The 16,959-nt window shown below is 46.0% G+C and overlaps 1 protein-coding gene across 16 annotated transcripts in view; it reads right to left on the bottom strand.

Moving 5' to 3' along the window:
• The window catches only part of IRAG1 (inositol 1,4,5-triphosphate receptor associated 1), a 129,423-nt gene that overhangs the window by 50,368 nt on the left and 62,096 nt on the right, over positions 1–16,959 (bottom strand). For 12 of the 16 annotated variants that reach the window (XR_011610833.1, XM_011753193.2, XM_011753202.2 and 9 more), the window contains 6 exons: positions 16,598–16,771; positions 15,807–15,884; positions 15,032–15,084; positions 14,779–14,826; positions 13,036–13,653; positions 10,872–10,950 (listed from right to left, as the gene is read on the bottom strand). Coding sequence is in view for 15 of the 16 variants with exons in the window: in XM_011753193.2 (XP_011751495.2) it covers positions 10,872–10,950; positions 13,036–13,653; positions 14,779–14,826; positions 15,032–15,084; positions 15,807–15,884; positions 16,598–16,771 (1,050 nt within the window). In the remaining variant the exon portion in view is untranslated. The remainder of the gene's footprint in view (positions 1–10,871; positions 10,951–13,035; positions 13,654–14,778; positions 14,827–15,031; positions 15,085–15,806; positions 15,885–16,597; positions 16,772–16,959) is intronic. The other 4 variants (XM_071075100.1, XM_011753192.2, XM_071075104.1 and 1 more) reach the window with 2 other exon arrangements.

Below are 16,959 nucleotides of genomic sequence, written 5' to 3'. Positions count from 1 at the left end.
GCCTTCTCCATAACTTTGAATACAGTGGAGCAACATCTACACAGTTCCAAGGAAAACAGTCGCCCAAGAATTTTATAACCATGCAAGATGTCCTTCAATAATTAAGACAAAATTTTCAAATGTGATAGAACTCAGGGAAAATAGCACCTCTGAACTCTTTCTGGAAAATTGTTGGAAAACAAAATCCAGCTAAACAAGACATAAATCAGAATAAATTTGGGAAATATGAACCATGGTAAAAGGACCAGTGGTGAACGTGAGATCCTTTTACATTTAAGTCTAAGGCTAAATAACTGTGGAAACCATAATTACAGAATATGGAATGTAAATGTTATAACCTTGACGATGTACAAAGAAGAATTCAAGATGTGTAGAGGTAGAAATGGAAAGGTAGGAAGAAACGTGAAGGTGGGAAGATATTCGGCCATTCTCATCTTTTCCTGCAGGAAGTCAGTAGCTACCACTGTAGTGACTAAATATTCTTATCTTCTGTATTCTTGATGTTCTGTCACTTGATGACTTAATCCTGGAGAGACAGCCCCTCTCAAGGCTAGCTGATTCTTAGAGTTAGGAAACAACTCTCCTTCAAGTGCGTCTTTGAAATACAAACCAACCAATACAGAACCCATACCTGCAAACATCGCCTTTATCAAATTTTCACACACCAAGCCAGTACTCCCCCTAAATCACCCCAGGGCCAGTACCTGACAACTGGGGGCCTAGAACCTGCCAAAATTATTCACACTAGCCAACTCTAAACATACTCAGGGTACCTACCCTGCCTCTACCTTTCCTTCCCAAGAAAACCCCAGTAAAGGCTTGGGGCCATCATTCCCCTCACCACTTCTACCTTCTGACCCACCCTGGTCCTTCCCTAAGGGGCTTTGTGTGATGTGCCACATGTCCTGCTATTAGGCATCTGTGAGTACATTCCTTCATGAGAATCATTTGCAGGTCTCTATGTCATACCATACCTGATTAAAACAAATGCCAGGTCCAAAGTTTAGATCAAATTTAAAACATATAGTACAAAAACACTACCTCAGTAACTCCAAACCCTTTATGCATTTTATAATACATTTTTTGTACTTTTAGAAACCAATTTCTCTTCTTTGGAGGAAGCAATTATCAAAATTCAGCAAGTCTTATAGTTCCACTTCAAATTCAATTAAATTCTAATACTTTTAATTTCAAAAAAGTATATGTAGTATAATCTCCCTCTTTTTCCCTTCTTCCTTCTGTATTTGTGGGGGAGGAGGTGTTTAGTGTAAGCTATTTTTACTTTCTTCCTTGTATTTTTCACTATTGGTTGAATTTTTAGATATGAAGATAAGCCACTTTCAACAAAAGTAATACAATTATTTTCAAATATATCTCCCAGTACTATCTCATTCCAATGAAAATATTTGTTTCTGACCATGTCAGCAACTTGCAAAAATTGCTTTTGGGGCTCTGGTTAAAGATGCTCTGAGTCCCAGGATGGTTCCTAAAAGTCAAAGCTGCTAGTTGGGGATAAACTTTCTTTACCTCTTTCTTCTCAGGGAGGCCTCTTTCCTGCCCGAGACCTGAGGCTCTCAGTCTAGACTGGGGGTTTTGGAAGGACTGTCCACTCAATGTACTTCTCTGCCTCAGCCTACATGTCCCTCAAAATCCAGGTCCAGATAGCCAACTACCTCCTAGATATTGCCACCTGGATAAGGAGAATAAAAAATCATTTCAAGAGCCACCATTTACTGAACATCAACTATGCAGTAGATACACTTTGTTACTTCTTACAATAGTCCTGCAAATAAAAAATAGCTTAAACACGTCCTTATCCACAAATACAGAAGTAGCAAGGGAAAAAGAGGGAGATTCTACTAGATATACTTTCTTGAAATTAAAAGTATTAGAATTTAATTGAACTTGAAGTGAAGTGAAACTGTAGGACTTGCTGAATTTTGGTAATTGCTTCCTCCAAAGAAGAGAAATTGGTTTCTAAAAGTACAAAGAATGTATTATGAAAGGCATCTTCTGGAGAAACTGAAGCTCAGCTAAGTTAAAGTGATTTTCTAGGGTCCAGCTCATCGCTGTAGAGCCAGAATGCAAAACCACGTTTGTCTGTTGCATTCAAGTTGTTTTCCATGGGCATTTGACATGTCCAAACTCAAATTCACTGTCTTCCTTCTCAAGCAGACTCCTCCTCCTGCCTCACAATTCATCACCCTCACAGCCATACAGACAGGTACCTGGTGGTATTCCTGGTCTGCCTCTCAGCTCCATCTCCTCGTCAAGTCCTGACAAGCTGATCTCCAATAGCTGTCAAACTGTCATGTCCACATTCACTACCACCTCATTACCTCTCACCAGGCTACTTCCCTATCCTTTTACCTGGTGTCTCCCTGTCTCTAGCCTCTCCTGTTTCAGGCCAGCTCTCACAATCTGTCCAGAAGAATTATTCTAAAATATAGATTTGATCCTGATGTTTCCTTACCTGCAGGCTTCTCTGACTTTCCAAAGTGTCCTAAATGAAATTCAGACACATTAATTGGCCTTCAAAGCCTCCACTTACCCTGGTCCCAGCCCACTGTTCCCACCGTGTTGCCCATCTCTCTGGGACATGTAGCTCACACTTAGTTCACATGACATTCCTTCTGTTCCTGAAGTATGCCAAGCACTAAAAGATGCCTACATGCTTTTGCTTCTGCTGTCGCCCTGCTTGGGATGACTTTCTCTTCCCCAGATCAAGGTGGCTCCTCCTGAAAGCCTTCCCTGACTCAACCCCACTGAGCTAGCTGCTTCTTCCTCTTTGTTCCTAGGTACTTTACGGCCTGTTAAAGTTTTATCATAATTTATCGTAGTGACTTTTTCTATCCTTACGTTTCCTCTCCTAGACAGTGAAGGTGAGCTCATTTGTTCACACATTTATTTAATGTTTATTGAGTGTTTACTATGTCCCTGACAATGAGCTGGGAGCTAAGGATACAATGCTAAGCAAAACTGACATGCCACATCCTCTGGAGCTCATTGTCCAGAGGGACAGAGATTAATCAGAGAAACATCCAAACAATTTCACACTGAGAGATTTTACAAAAGAGAAGGGATCTGAAGGTACCAGCAAACCCTTCCCAAGAAAAGTGACGTGAGCAGATATCTAAAGATTGAGTGGGAGTTCATTAGGCAAAGAGGGAGAGAGGAAGAACATTCCACGCCGAAGACAGCATGTGCCATGCCTAAGAAGAGGAAAGAATGAGCTGCTGAAGGCAGGCCAAAATATTGTGAGTGAGAGAGTGTGGCCCTAGAATATTCTGGGGAAGTGGGTGGGGTTAACCACCCAGGAACTTACAGGTTCTACTGAGGATTCAAGTGCTCTTCCTAAGAGCAGAATGAAGCCTCTGAAGATGCTGAAACAGATTTGCCTTTTAGAGATCCCTGCAGCTGCTATGTTGGCCATGGTGTGAGCTGGGTTGGGGGTTGGCAATGCAGGGAGAGGAATCAGGTTGCAGGCTGTTGCGATAGCCAAGGGGACTGATAATGGTAGCTGGGACAAGGCCTTCTCCCTGATGGTAGGGCCTGAACCCTTTCCACTTAATGCATCCCCAGCACACAACCTAAGAACTGGCCCAGTGTCAGTCTCACATCTTTGGCTTGAAATAACCTGCAAATGATCAAAGATCAAAACAGCATACAATAGAGTTTCTGAGAAGGGAACTGATTGTGTTGTTGGAAAGACTAGATGCCGCACAGAAATGAGCCTCCCAGTCCTCACAAACTGAAGCAGAGCCAAAATTCTTCAGACTCCAGAATGTTCTGATAATTATCTTTTCCCATTTCTCAAAGGAACAGCTAACAACCATCATAAGAGACTGGAGTTTTCCCCACGAGTTCATATGCAGGGTTGTATTTAGAGCCTATAAACATAATCTGAGCCAGCTCTCATAAAATGCTCCCAAAGCCTTTTATCCTGGGTATGGGAGGGGATGGGGCTCTTTGATGGGGCTTTCAGAATATGAGAAAAGAAAGTCACAAGTCTGCAAGTATTCATTAAACACAGAGGGTTGCCCACCACATCTCTAGCACTGTGGAGCACAGTGTACGAAAATATCCATTTGGCTGGCAAGATAGAGTTCTGCAACCTAAATGACAGAAATGAAAATGTATGCCAGGTTCCTGCTGGAATAAAGACCAGTATCACATGCAAACATTACAGCAGCTTAGTAAAGTAGGTACTATTATTAACCTCCTTTTAAAGATGAACAAACTGAAGCATGGAGAGAATTAGAACTTTGACCAAGGCCTTGCAGCTGGTAAGTGACGCAGTTTGAGCTCTTAATCATCCAGACCCTAGAACTGACAGAAAATGAGAGGGAGTATATGTTGTTGGACACCGACCATGGTTAATTTTAGTTTTAAAATGTGGTGCTTATAGGAATCAAATTCATTTGACTGATAATTTTACTTCTAAGATCCATCTTATGCCCTATTAATATTGGATAATAAAGTTTTGCTGTAGGTAGTAGATGTCTAAATTGGTGTATTTTTTGTAAGTTAATCTGGCAGTATGCACATATATATTTAAAAGTAAATACTTTTAATAAATCAATTGCAATTCTAGAATAGTAGCCCATGGAAAAAACAGATCTCTATAAAGATCTATGTAAGAGTGTATTCATTATAACATTGTTTTTAATAGAGAAAAAAGTGGAAACAACATAAATATTAATGAGATAGGTCAAATAATACAGTGTTTCTTACATAATACAATAAAACTGTTAAAAATGTTTAAAGTTCCATATGCTTTAAATGAGAAACTGTCTACAGTATGTTGTTCAGTAGAAACGACAATGCGACAGAAGCACCTAGTCATCCCCCAACATGTCTTGTCTGCCTTCCATGCGAATGGAGTTTAATTTGGGCATAGGGCCAGCTGTCCCACCAGCAGTCACATTCCCCAGCTTCCCTTGCTGCTAGGTATGGACACGTGGCCATCTTATCACCCACGCAGTGGGAGCTGAAGGGGTATGTGCAACTCCTGTGCTAAGAAAGGAAGCTTGGACTTCCATTCTCTCCCCTTCCCTCACATGAGAAGCCAGATTTGTCCATAATCCAGCTTTGACCTTGTATCAAGTCTGACACCTCAGGGCATGGCAAAATGACAACAGGGAAGGAGTGAGGGTCCCCAGATGATCATATGGAGCACTGCCTGCTGCTAACCTGATCAGTTCACCTTGGAGTTGTTTCTTGAGAGTGAAACAATCTTCTCTCTCCTATACATTATTGTATTTGGGCCTCTATGTTATAGCAACTTAGATGTTATCTTAACTAATGCAGGAAAGTTGCAGAGTACTTTAAAAGAAATACTCATGTATAGAATTTGGTAGTACATATAAAAGAAATAAACTATGATCAAATGAGTTTCACTGTCACACCACAAGGGTTTATTTCTATGGAAAATCATTTTCATATATGGGAAATATTTATTAAATATAATACATGATTTTTCAGTAGATATCCATAGCACATTTAACAAAATTCAACATATATCTTGAAACTTGAAAAATATTTTCTTAAAGAAATAAAAAGTTTAAATTCTGTATTTTAGTATTTTATATTACCTATCATATACTTTAGTTTATAACTATAAAATAAAAATTGAAATTGTGCCTCTATTTAGTAACAAGATACAACATGATGCTTGACAGAAAAATATAAAAAACAACTCAGTTAAAACCAGAAACAAGGCTGGCCGTGGTGGCTCACACCTGTCATCCCAGCACTTTGGGAGGCCGAGGCAGGCGGATCACGAGGTCAGGAAATCGAGACCATCCTGGCTAACATGGCGAAACCCTGTCTCTACTAAAAATACAAAAAATTAGCTGGGCGTGGTGGTGGGCACCTGTAGTCCCAGCTACTCGGGAGGCTGAGGCAGGAGAATGGCGTGAACCCGGGAGGCAGAGCTTGCAGTGAGCTGAGATCATGCCATTGCACTCCAGCCTGGGTGACAGAACGAGACTCTGTTTCAAAAAAAAAAAAAAAAATCAAGGCACATGTTCTCCTTATCACCATTATTGAATTAGGGAATATTGCCAAAGTAGTAAAACATATACAGATACACACTGAGAAATACACACACACACACACACACACACACACACATACACAAGCATACAACTAAGACAAATGGCGAATTGGATAAAATAAAAATAACAGATGGTTTGATTGTGAATTTGAAAAAGAAAGGTGTTCTGCAAAGTGGTCAAGAGTCTTTTAAGTTAGACACATCTGGGTGCCAGTTCTGGCTTTAGCAATTAATAACCACGTGACCTTAACTTCCCCAAACCTCGATTTCCTTATTTGTAAAATGAGTGAAATAAGGTCACCTCCCAAGATTGTTGTGAGCATTAGGTATCAGAAGGCACTTAGCACAGTATCTGGCATGTAGTAATCACTCTAGTAATAATAATCATACTGATTAATCACTATAGTAATCACTCTACCATTTGGTAACAATATTTTTTATGCAAGAAACATGTATGACACCAAGCACTATTCACCTATGCCACAAATTATTAGCTAGAAAATCTAATACGAAAAGAGTCTTAAGCAAAAAGCTACATAGAATGTGCCCCAGTAAGAGAGATGGAAAATGTATACAATAGAGGAGAAAGAAGGAAATATGTAAATTAGTAGAGGAACAAACCATGTGCCTGAATGAGAACTAAATGTCTGCAAAGTACTTTAAAGGTCTATAAACTGTAAAGCAAACAAAACTTAGACAGTTCTTCTGAATTCAATGTGTAGGTTTACAGCAAACACAATTAGAATGTTATACAAAATAGTGTACATTTCAAATGGGAATGGAGGCCCACAGAGGTGGAGGAACACATTTAAGGACTCTGTTAATTGGTGTCTGGACTGGGACATGAGCTCAAATCTCCTGACTTGTAGTCCAATTGCTCTATTATTTTGCACTGAATCGCTGTATCTAGAATATCAATGAATATTCTGAAAAAGAAGAGCAATGAGGAAAAACTAACCCCATTGCACACTAAAATATAAGGCAGCAGTAATTAAAATGGGGTGGTATTGATCCCAATAAAACAGAATCAGGAGCCCAGAACTAGTTTTTGGTGTATATATGAAAAAGAATGTAACATATGACTAAGCCACAAGAGAACTATAAACACTATTAAAATATTATTGAGGTAAAAAGACCTTAAATCTTAAAATACATATATATTAAAATAAGTTTCAGAGGTATTAGCAAAATAAATATAAACTAGTAAAAAATAGATCTATTATTACAACTGGGGAGAAGTAGTATTTTTATAATGATTGAAATAATAGAAGACTTCTCAAAGGGAAAGATAGGCAAACATGATTATATAAACTCCTTAAAATTCCTCTAAAAAAACACAAAACTTACTAAAAAGCAAAAAAAAAAAAAAAAAAAAAAAAAAAGACTGAAAATATATTAAAATACAGACCCCAAAAAGAGATAAAGCCAATTAAGGGCTATTATCTATAATATATCAAGTTTACATATATTACCAACAAAAAACAAACAAATCAATGAAAAACCCCAGACCCAAATGGATACACGGGCAAAGAAGTGAGAAGTTAATTCACCCAAAAAGAAAATAAAATGACTATTTTAACATTTTAAGTTTGAGCTTCCTAGCAAATTAATTGAAATAATAATGAAACTTCACACTAATAATAATAAAGTTATAACAATGATAATTACTGATTATTCTTAATATATTCTGAATAACAAGGAGCAGAAGCAAACACCAGTGCGGGTAACGCGTAAGAGAAAGATGTCCATTCAGTCTTTGTCAGTAGCATTATTCATTGCAAGTAATTTGGGAAATGCAAATGTTTCTATTCTTTAACTTTGTGATTCTCAAGTCTGAACATTTATCTCAAGGGAATAATTTAAAGGAAGAAAGAAAAACAGCTAACAGTCCATAATTGTTTATACTAGTGTTGTTAATCCTAGTTCAAAGAACAACAGATATGTTAATACAAAAGGAATTATGCACCCATTAAATCATAACTGAGGAGAAGTTACTCAGTATAAAATAATAAGAAAAAGAAGCCATATCTATTCATCGAATCAACTGAAAACATTATAAATACAGGCAAATATTGCAAAGGAAAAAAATTGTTTTTCAGAATTTATGGGGTTGTGGGTGAAATTTTAAAGTTAAGGTTTTTTTTTCCAGTGTTTTAAATATGCTTTAGTAAATTTAAAATTATAAGTAGAGAAGTATATACTGCATTTTCAAAAGATCCCTCTAAAGATGGTTAATTTATTTAAAACATTTAGCCCTCGAGGAAAAATACCATTTGAAATTTTACTTCTGGGAACGTTCTTACTAAAGCTGAATAAATAGGTAGGTGTAAGTTACTATTGTTCAGACTAGGGGCTTCCACCACTGTTAGTGACATCCTGGACACATTCACACAAGCATCCATAAACAGAGGGCTCTTATGCTGAGACTGGCTCCCAGCAGCTTGAAGCGGGGCAAGGAATTTCAAATGGTGCTCTGTGAAGCCTGGGTCCCTGGAGGTACCTTGGGCCCACAGTCTCAGAAATTGCAGGATCCAAGCCCTTCTATCCCCTTCAACTAGAGCAGCCCCACTTGTGTCTCCCCAACACACTGGTCTCCTACAAATCAGCTTGTCTGAAATGTTGTACAGCTAAAAAAAAGTTGTAAAACTGTTCATGAGATGGCCAAACCATGAGATTTGGAGTCAGGAGATCCTTGGGCCTCAGTTTCCTCAACTATAAGAGCAAGAATCCCTGCTCCTCTTAGCTAACTGGGAAGATTACATAAAATCAGAGGTGAAAATGGTTTATACTGTGGAAAATGCCATGGGAAATTTATTAATTAAGATTGAATTTAAAGGAGTAAGTGACATGGATGAAACTTGAAGGTGTTTTACTAAGTGAAATGAGCTCGACACAAAAGGACAGATACTGTATGATTCCATTTCTAGGAGGGATCTAGAACAGTCAAATACATAGAGACAGAAAGTAGAAGGTGATCACCAGCGGCTGGGGAGGGAGGGAATAAGGAGTTATTGCTTTAATGAGTGTGGTGCTGCAGTTTGCGATGATGAAAAAGTTCTAGATATGGATAGTGGTGATGGTTGCATAATATGAATGTACTTACTGCCACTGAACTGTATACTTAAAAATGGCTAAAATGGCAAGTTGAAAGTTATATATATTTACAATAAAAAATAGTCCCCCACCCCCTCTGAAAAAGGGAATAGTATATAGAGTAAAATACAAAAGAAAGTCAAGAAAGGAGGAAGATTGCAGAGCTGGTGGGACTAACCCACTGCTTTAAGGAATAGGTATCATAGATTCAGAGAGGAAGGCAACAGCCCAGCAGGAGGGAGATGCCGCGGGGACAGAGGCACAGAGGCAAGAGGGTGAGTGGCCACAGAGAAGAGGCCCTGGGAAGAGGGAAGAGCCAGGAGTCTCGCCTGTTGGAAACACTCATTCCTCTCCACTTGCCCATGCCTCTTTGTCCACCTCACGGCACTATGGTTACAATTACAGATTATTTTCACATACCTATCTCAACACTGCTGTCACATCTTTTTAAAAATTTTTATTTTGAGACAGGGTCTCATTCTGTACACCAGAGTGAAATCCTGGAGTACAGTGGCACGATCACAGTTCACTGCAGCCTCGACCTCCCAGGCTCAAGCAATCCTCCCACCTCAGCCTCCCGGGCAGCTGGGACTACAGGTGTGCATCACCATGCCTGGGCAATTTTTGTATTTTTTGTAGAGATGGGGTTTCATCATGCTGCCCAGGCTGGTCTCAAAGTCCTCAGCTCAAGCAAGCCACCTGCCTCCCAAAGTGCTGGGATTACAGGCTCACCTAGGCCCCTGCCACATCTCATACAATTTCATTAGTTCATTCAACAAATACCTATGCAGGCCCTAGTAGTGCCAGGGATTGTTGTAAGCAGTGGACACACACACACTCCTGCCCTTGGGGACTTCTTCTCTAGGGATGATAATAGCTGACACCTAGATAACACCTGTCATATACCAGGTACTGTTTTAGGTACTTTACAGATATTAGCTGCTTTAATCTCCATAATCACCTAAGAAGGCAAGTACTGTTCTTAGCCCGGTTTTACATGCAGCGGGGATCAGGCCCAGGGAGGCTGAATAGCTTGCCCGGGTCACATGGCTGAGTGATAGCGGGGCTTACAGTTCCAACTCGCAGTGGGGCTCGACATACTTATGCTGGAGAACGGGGCCGAGGAAGGGTGCTGGGGGCACTGGGAACGGGGCTGGACCTGCCCAGCCAGATCTAGAGGGATCAGAACCCTACTGAGAACATCGGCAAGGTGAGTGCAGACAGGGAGGCAGGGTGGGGACTGAAGCCTCATTTTCAGAAGATGGTTCTGGCAGGAGGTGGGCGGGGAACCGGAGGCTCGGAGGAAGGCGCCTGCAGCTACCCAGCGGGGCAGGGCTGGGATATGGACTTTGTGGTGACAGCAGATTAGAAAGCAAGAGATGGTCGTGATGCCTCGAAAAGAGGAACTCTTCAATTTGGGCAGCTTCTTGGGTGTACGAGGAACAGGAAGTGTCAAAAGTTCAGGCCTGAGGCGCCCTTCCAGGCCCACTAGATGCCAGCAGGGCTCAGGGATGGCTGGCAGCAAGGCCTGGGGGCTGGCTGGAAGGAGGCAGGTTTGGAGGTGCTGAGGGGGCAGAAGACACAATCGGATTCATTCATTCACCTGCAAATGTTTCCTGAGGAAGACACAGGAAGTCTTTTGTTTACACATTCACTTTCCTTGATCTGGCACAGATAAATCAGCACTCGCTGAGATAGTATCTGCCCCAATCCCACCTACCTTTCTCCTGCTCAGTCGCTTCACTAAGGTCCGGAAGCTTGAGCCCCACTAAGTTCTGATTTCTCATCAGGATGTGCTCCTTTGTGGTAAAAGAGACAACATTTCAGATGATGACACTGGGCTGGGTTGTTCTCTTGGCTCTGTCTATGGTTCTGTAACCACTATCTGAGGTGGGAAAGCGGGGCAGCCTGAGAGGTGGGTGGGCAGGTATGGCCATGGTGAGGCCTGAGAAGCACCAGGAAACAGTTCCTCTCCCAGTCCGTGAAGGTGCCTGAAACACTACTGTCGGTACCACATTCCACAGGTGAGGGACTACCCTTGGCATGGTCTTTTTAAACAAGTCTGTGGGCTTCAGGGTAAATGAACTGCTTGGCCTCACTGTGGCTGAGGTTTGTAAAGGACATACAGGGGCAGAACTAAGGGCTCTGGGACAGGAGGGTCCCCTGGGTGTGTATGGCGCTGCTCCTGGAAACAGCTTTGGTGCTCTCATGGCTGGCTGGATCTTCCTGACTGCTCACTTCCAGGAGCTGCAATTAGCCCACACACTCGGGTCCTAAATGGCCTTTTATGGAACCTCTTGAGTTTTTAAACTCTCCAGAAAAGTGAGGCCTGAGAATTGCTGGCTTGGGGCCTCAGCTGGCAGGGCCCAGGGAGAGATGGGATGCTGACCACAGGTGTGCGGCCCAAGTGGGCTCACACCTGCTCTAAGTCAATGAGCACCAGACCAAGGCCCTGAGTGAAGGCACCTGGCAGAGCTCCTTGCCCCTGTGACTTATGGATCTTCAGTCTGCTGTGTGGCAGAGGGCACTTGGGAATGGTTTGTGCCCCGAGAAAGGAGGAAAGGAAGGGGCCAGCAGAGGGTGCTCGTGATCCAAGTGGAAGTCATGGTCAAAGACCCTTTACCCATTTGCTTAGCAAGTCAGAGGCCCACAGCCCATCAGCTTCAGCACTCTGGAGTCGGGTAGGGGCTGGGCGCTCAGGTGCCAGGGTAGTGGTTAGTGACATGGGGCCTCCAGGTTCCCTGTAACTTCACTGGGTGAGCAAAACCTACAGGAGTGTAGGGAGTGAGGAGGCTCTGATGACCAGAGGCCCATGAAGGCAAATCCCTGGCTGTCAGCCCCTTGGCTCCAACTTCCGCTAGAGATCTGGGACCTTGGCAACCCCTCTGGGCCCTGTGCTGTTCGATCCACTAGTTAGTTGGGTCTTTCTGACTAGGTAGAGTTTTGTGTGTAAAATGTTAACATCAGCAGCCACACCCCAGCTCCCCTGAGCCTTCAGTTCAGAGTATCATGAAGGTTTCTGAATAGGATAGTGGCCAGCATTGGAATGTGTCTGTGCCAGCACAGAAATCCCCTCACTTGTGCTTGAGTGTTATCGGGCACATTCTTTTCTTCCTTGCCCTACATTCCCCTCTGTAGAGGAGCCAGGAGGAACCTCCCGCTCTGGGGGTGCTGGGCCCCACTCTGTGGAATCCAGGTGCCTTGGTTTGTATTCCAAGTGGGCCTTCTGGAGGAGACAGGACTGGTCAGGATTGCTTTGTCCTGTTATCTGGTCTCTATCTCTGGATGCCCCGCCATACCCTGCGTAGGGCGGCAGCCCCGTGCGAGACCGCTGTGCCTGGTTTGATGGCCAGCAGAAGCTGGGGGGGACACCATGGGCACTGGAAGAAACTCACCATGGGCGGAGCAGCCGTCACACTTGCAGATGGACTTAAAGCCTTTGTTAACAGGCATCAGGAAGGAAGGCTTGGGGCCATCGCAAAGGAAATCACTATTTCACCCTTGTTAGCTAATCCTAGGCATGACTGGGCATTCCATGAGGGGATTCCTGTTTATGAGCCACTGCACTCCAGTTGGAGGAGGAAAGCAGCCCAGGACTGAGGGGCCCACATGTCCCTCCACATGTCTGCCTTCCCCTAGATTCTAGACTGAGCTCTGCCTGGTAACTGACATAAAAAGCACCTAAAACGGGTGTTTAGGAAAGAGATGCCACATAAATAGGCCTGACTTCTCAGAGTGGCAAAATTTACGCCTCCACAAGGCCCAAGTCCAGGCCAGAGCTGCCCTGGCCAGGGGCCCTAAGTTCACTTTGTTCAGCCCTAAGGTCTTCAGCCCAGGGGGTACCTGGAGTACACATTCTGCCCAACTGGCCCCCAGGAACCCACCTCTCGGAGCTTGGTCAGTTTCTGCATCCGCACGGGCTGCACTTGTATCTGAAAGTCTTTGAGTCCAGGGGCCTTGGCCAGCTTGCCACCGGCTTTGCCTGCAAAACGTTTTTCTTCCTCTGCCAGTGGCAGCTTGGCAAGCACTTTCTGCAGCCGGGGGCCAGGTTCTTCAGGTCCACTGTCCCAGGAGAGCCCTCGCAGCAGGGGGGGGCGGGACACAGTGGGTGGAAGCTCAGCTTTGGAGCCAGCCTTGGGCCCCATCGGCTCTCCAGCTGGGCTTCTCCCCTGGGGGGCTGGGGGAGCCACTCCTCCCGCATCCTGGGTTGGACTTCTCGGCAGAGGGCTGCCCTCCCAGGCCGTTTTCAAGAGCTGCTTCCCCAGCTCGCTCTCCACGGGGCCAGACTGAGGGCTGTTCAGGGCCATTTTCCCACTGCTGTTTGTGACAGGAGCTAGGCCTTTGGGTGTGGTCTCCCGGTACTGGAGGGGATCAAAGTTTTCCTTTTGTTCTATTGCAATCTCTTTGGACTTCTCAACTGGAGGAGGACGAGGAGCCAGCCTGCCCTGAGACACTTTCCTCTGGTCATTCTGCTTCCTGTCAGCTAGCCCTTTGGGGACATTCTGAAAAAGACAAGGTAGAGCTGGAACCCTAGGGGCAGGTTGAGGGGAAACAGGTGGGGCCACTTCTGCTGTGGAGTCTTTGCCCCCACACACCTTGCCAAGGGGCCCATTTGTATAAGTGTGTATGGGGTATGAGTGGATGATGTGGAAGGAGAGGGCTTCTGCCTGAGGTTTGTAAAACAGGAAAATGGAACCTGCAATTCAAAACCAGCCAAGAATTTCCCAAGGGATAGGAGCTGAGGAAACTTGAATAGAAAGCAGCTTTGGCCCTAACTCAGTTGCCCCAGATCTAGCCTTGGTGCTGCTTAGCAAGGCCCTTAACTCTTAGGGACCCAGGTTGGTGAACCCTCTGAAATGACGTATGTGTATGTCTGTGTGTGGAGGGGCGTTTTTCCAGGAAGAGCATCCACAGCTTTCAACAATTTCTCAGAGTTCCATGATCCAAAGAGGTTAAGGATCATTGGATGGGGTGATTCTTGCAAAGGTGATGTCTTCCCGCTCAGAAGCTCTAAGATTCTGCAGTGTTAGTTTACTTTGTTCATTCCCCAAGGGAAACCTGGGCTGTGAGCAGCACGTGGGTCTGGGGGTCTGTGTGGCTGCCTCAAGTGTGCTGAGACTCTTCCAGAGGACTGTATCCCCGACCCAGTTCCAGGTGACACTAAATTCTACTGCCGCGCTTGAAACACTGAGCATGTGGGCCCCTCGTTGTGAGCAGGGTGGGGTGCTTCTGTTGCTCATCAACAACGATGAGGTTTTCCCGGCTTCCTCAGACAGAATCCCAGGCAGGGGCTGGCGCTTTCCTGCCCTTTCCACTGGAGCTGACAGGAGCCAGTCTCACCTGGCCTGGAGGTCCCCCTTGTCTCCAACCAGCAGCCTGACTAGGGGTCAGCGCTGTGAGTATTGCCTCCACGGAGTTCATCCCCCTGAATCTTGCCTCCCCACCCCTCCACCTTAGACTTCTAGTCACTATAGGGCAGGGGAATCTGCTGTTTTCCTGGCCCTGACCCTCCACTCATACGTGTGCATGCACACACACTTGAAGGCTGCCCAGGGGCCAGCCGAGCCTTCTAGGAGACTGTGCCTCCCACACTCAAAACATCCAAAGGGAGCAAAGCTCAAACTCACAGGCTCGCCAGGGTGAGGTGAAGAGATGTCGGCCTCATCCCCCTTCTGCTGGAGAAGGTGAACACGAGTCAGTCAGGAATGGGAAGAGACCATGTTTCCTCTTGAAATATCCCCAAGGAGGCCCCCTAGCATGCCCTCCACCCAGCACCCTCATCTCCAGTGGGTCACGAAGGGGCTCCTGGTATTCGGAGTAAGGGGAGAGACCCATTGGCATAGAAACAGCCCAGCAGCGGGGAGGGGTGGGTCCTGTCACCTGTGGTGGCGCTCCAGGCAGAGGGGATGGCGGACCACTGCACACATCCAAACCTGGAAGGGTCCAGACACTAGTGAGTGAGGCCCAGCAGCCCAGGCCCTCAGCCGTGCTTTCAGCCACATCTCCCTCCCCAGACTATCCTCCCTTCACAGTCTCAGGCCTGGAAGATTTGCTGACTACTTCCCATGTGCCAGGTTCTCAGGTGGGCCCTCACCGAATGTTCAGAGACCACAGAAGGAAACTGAGGCACAGAGAAATCAAAGTCTCATGGCCAGGAAATGTCAGCACTGAGATTTGGGCCCAGCCTGCCTGGCCCCAACCTGAGCGTGCCCCGCTGTACTGATGAGGGCCAGCTGCCCTTCCTGGCACCCTCCCTCTTTCCTTGTTGGCTGGAGGGTGTAGTTCTGGGCACAGCCTAATGAAAGGGAAGATGTCAGACCCCAAAGAGGCCTTTCCGTATAAGCTCTTGGGGGCTTCTCTGAGCCTCCCTGAGCAAGAGAGGCTGTCCTAGTCCCCTTTCCCACCCAGCCTTCCTGACCCTGGGGTACATCTGCCTCCCAACACAAGGCCAAGACACTAACAGAAAGTCTATCTGCCTCCTCTGGGTGGCCCAGCAAATGGCCCCTGGAGAGGGGTCTTGCTGTGGGTGTGAAGGGGCCAAACAGAGTTCTTGAAGGAGAAGTCTGCAGGCTGGCAGGCATGCTGATCAGTCCAGGCTGAGTTGCCACCCAGAGCGAGAGGCAGGGCGGGAAGTCCCCGGGCAGCTGGGCCTCACCTGGCGGGGTGGGGACTGTAAGCGAGTTGCTTCGAGAGGATGTAGGAGAAGCGCTGGGGCTGAGGTTTGGGGAAACAGCTGTGAAGACAGACACAAATTGGCTGGCATTCGTAAAGGTTTAGGACTTCAACCTGGCAAAGACATCCTTTTAGGTTTTCCCAGGCCCTGGGAACTGGGTCTGCCTTGCTGGGCTCAGGGGCTGATGCCGGACTGCCATATGATGCTCCTGTTACAGCCCAACCCCTCCCTGCTGCTGCCCAAGAGGGGTGTCCTCAGGCCATTTGGGGGTTCGAGGATAGAGTCACACTCCTCAGCCTGTCTGGCCTGACCTCAAGGCACTGTCCAGAAACCGAGGCCTGGCGTTGGTTGTCAGGTACAGCTCCAGGGGCTGCTCCTTCTAGACTTCCCAGGGTAGCCCTGACTTCAAAAGCTCCCCTTGTCCTCCTAAGTACACTTACACACTTGCCCAACTTTTTGCTCAGGAAGAAAAGTGAGTCTAGCATAGAGGAAGCAGGAGGATTTCTGGGCCCAGGAAAACGTTCCCTCCAACCCGGAAATTCCCCGTAGACCATCTCCCCTTCCCCAGAGGGCCTAGGATCCTTCCCAGCACCCACAGTTAGAGATCAGGGGAAGGGAGCCCAGGACAGAATCCCTACCTCTGCTGAGAGGAGCAGGCGAGTCCAAGGCAACCTCCTCAGAGGTGAGGTGCCCCCTGCAGCTGGTGCCAGGCCCTTCTCTCCCCACCCTAGAGGGGCTCAGGGTAGCCACCTGTACATCCCGGCCCATCCTACCTGATGGGGAGTCTCCGGGGCTGCCCCTGGACTTCCTCCCACGGCGGGTCAGGAATCGCTCACTCACTAACTTGGCTTCTTCCAGCAGCGCCAGGTTTTTCTTCTTGTCCTCCTCTGAGATGCTGATATCTGGCAGCTGGTCGTTCACCAGGTCAATGATGTGCCCCGTGGGATCTGCAGAAGGAAGGTGAGCTGGGGTGAGAGCCACTGCATCCATGGCCCCAGGCTGAGGCCATGCCACACCATGCCTCATCCCAGGGACTCTGCCCACAGCTGACCAGACAGCCAAACCTCAGCCCAGTGCCATCAAGAGAGTCACATAGGGACAGACACTGGCTTCCTCTCTAGGCCTGGTGCCTCTG

Source organism: Macaca nemestrina, chromosome 12 (genome assembly GCF_043159975.1).
Source record: "Macaca nemestrina isolate mMacNem1 chromosome 12, mMacNem.hap1, whole genome shotgun sequence".
NCBI classification, from domain to species: domain Eukaryota; kingdom Metazoa; phylum Chordata; class Mammalia; order Primates; family Cercopithecidae; genus Macaca; species Macaca nemestrina.
Note: the sequence above shows the minus strand (reverse complement) of the source record. Positions and strands in the feature narration are given on the sequence as shown.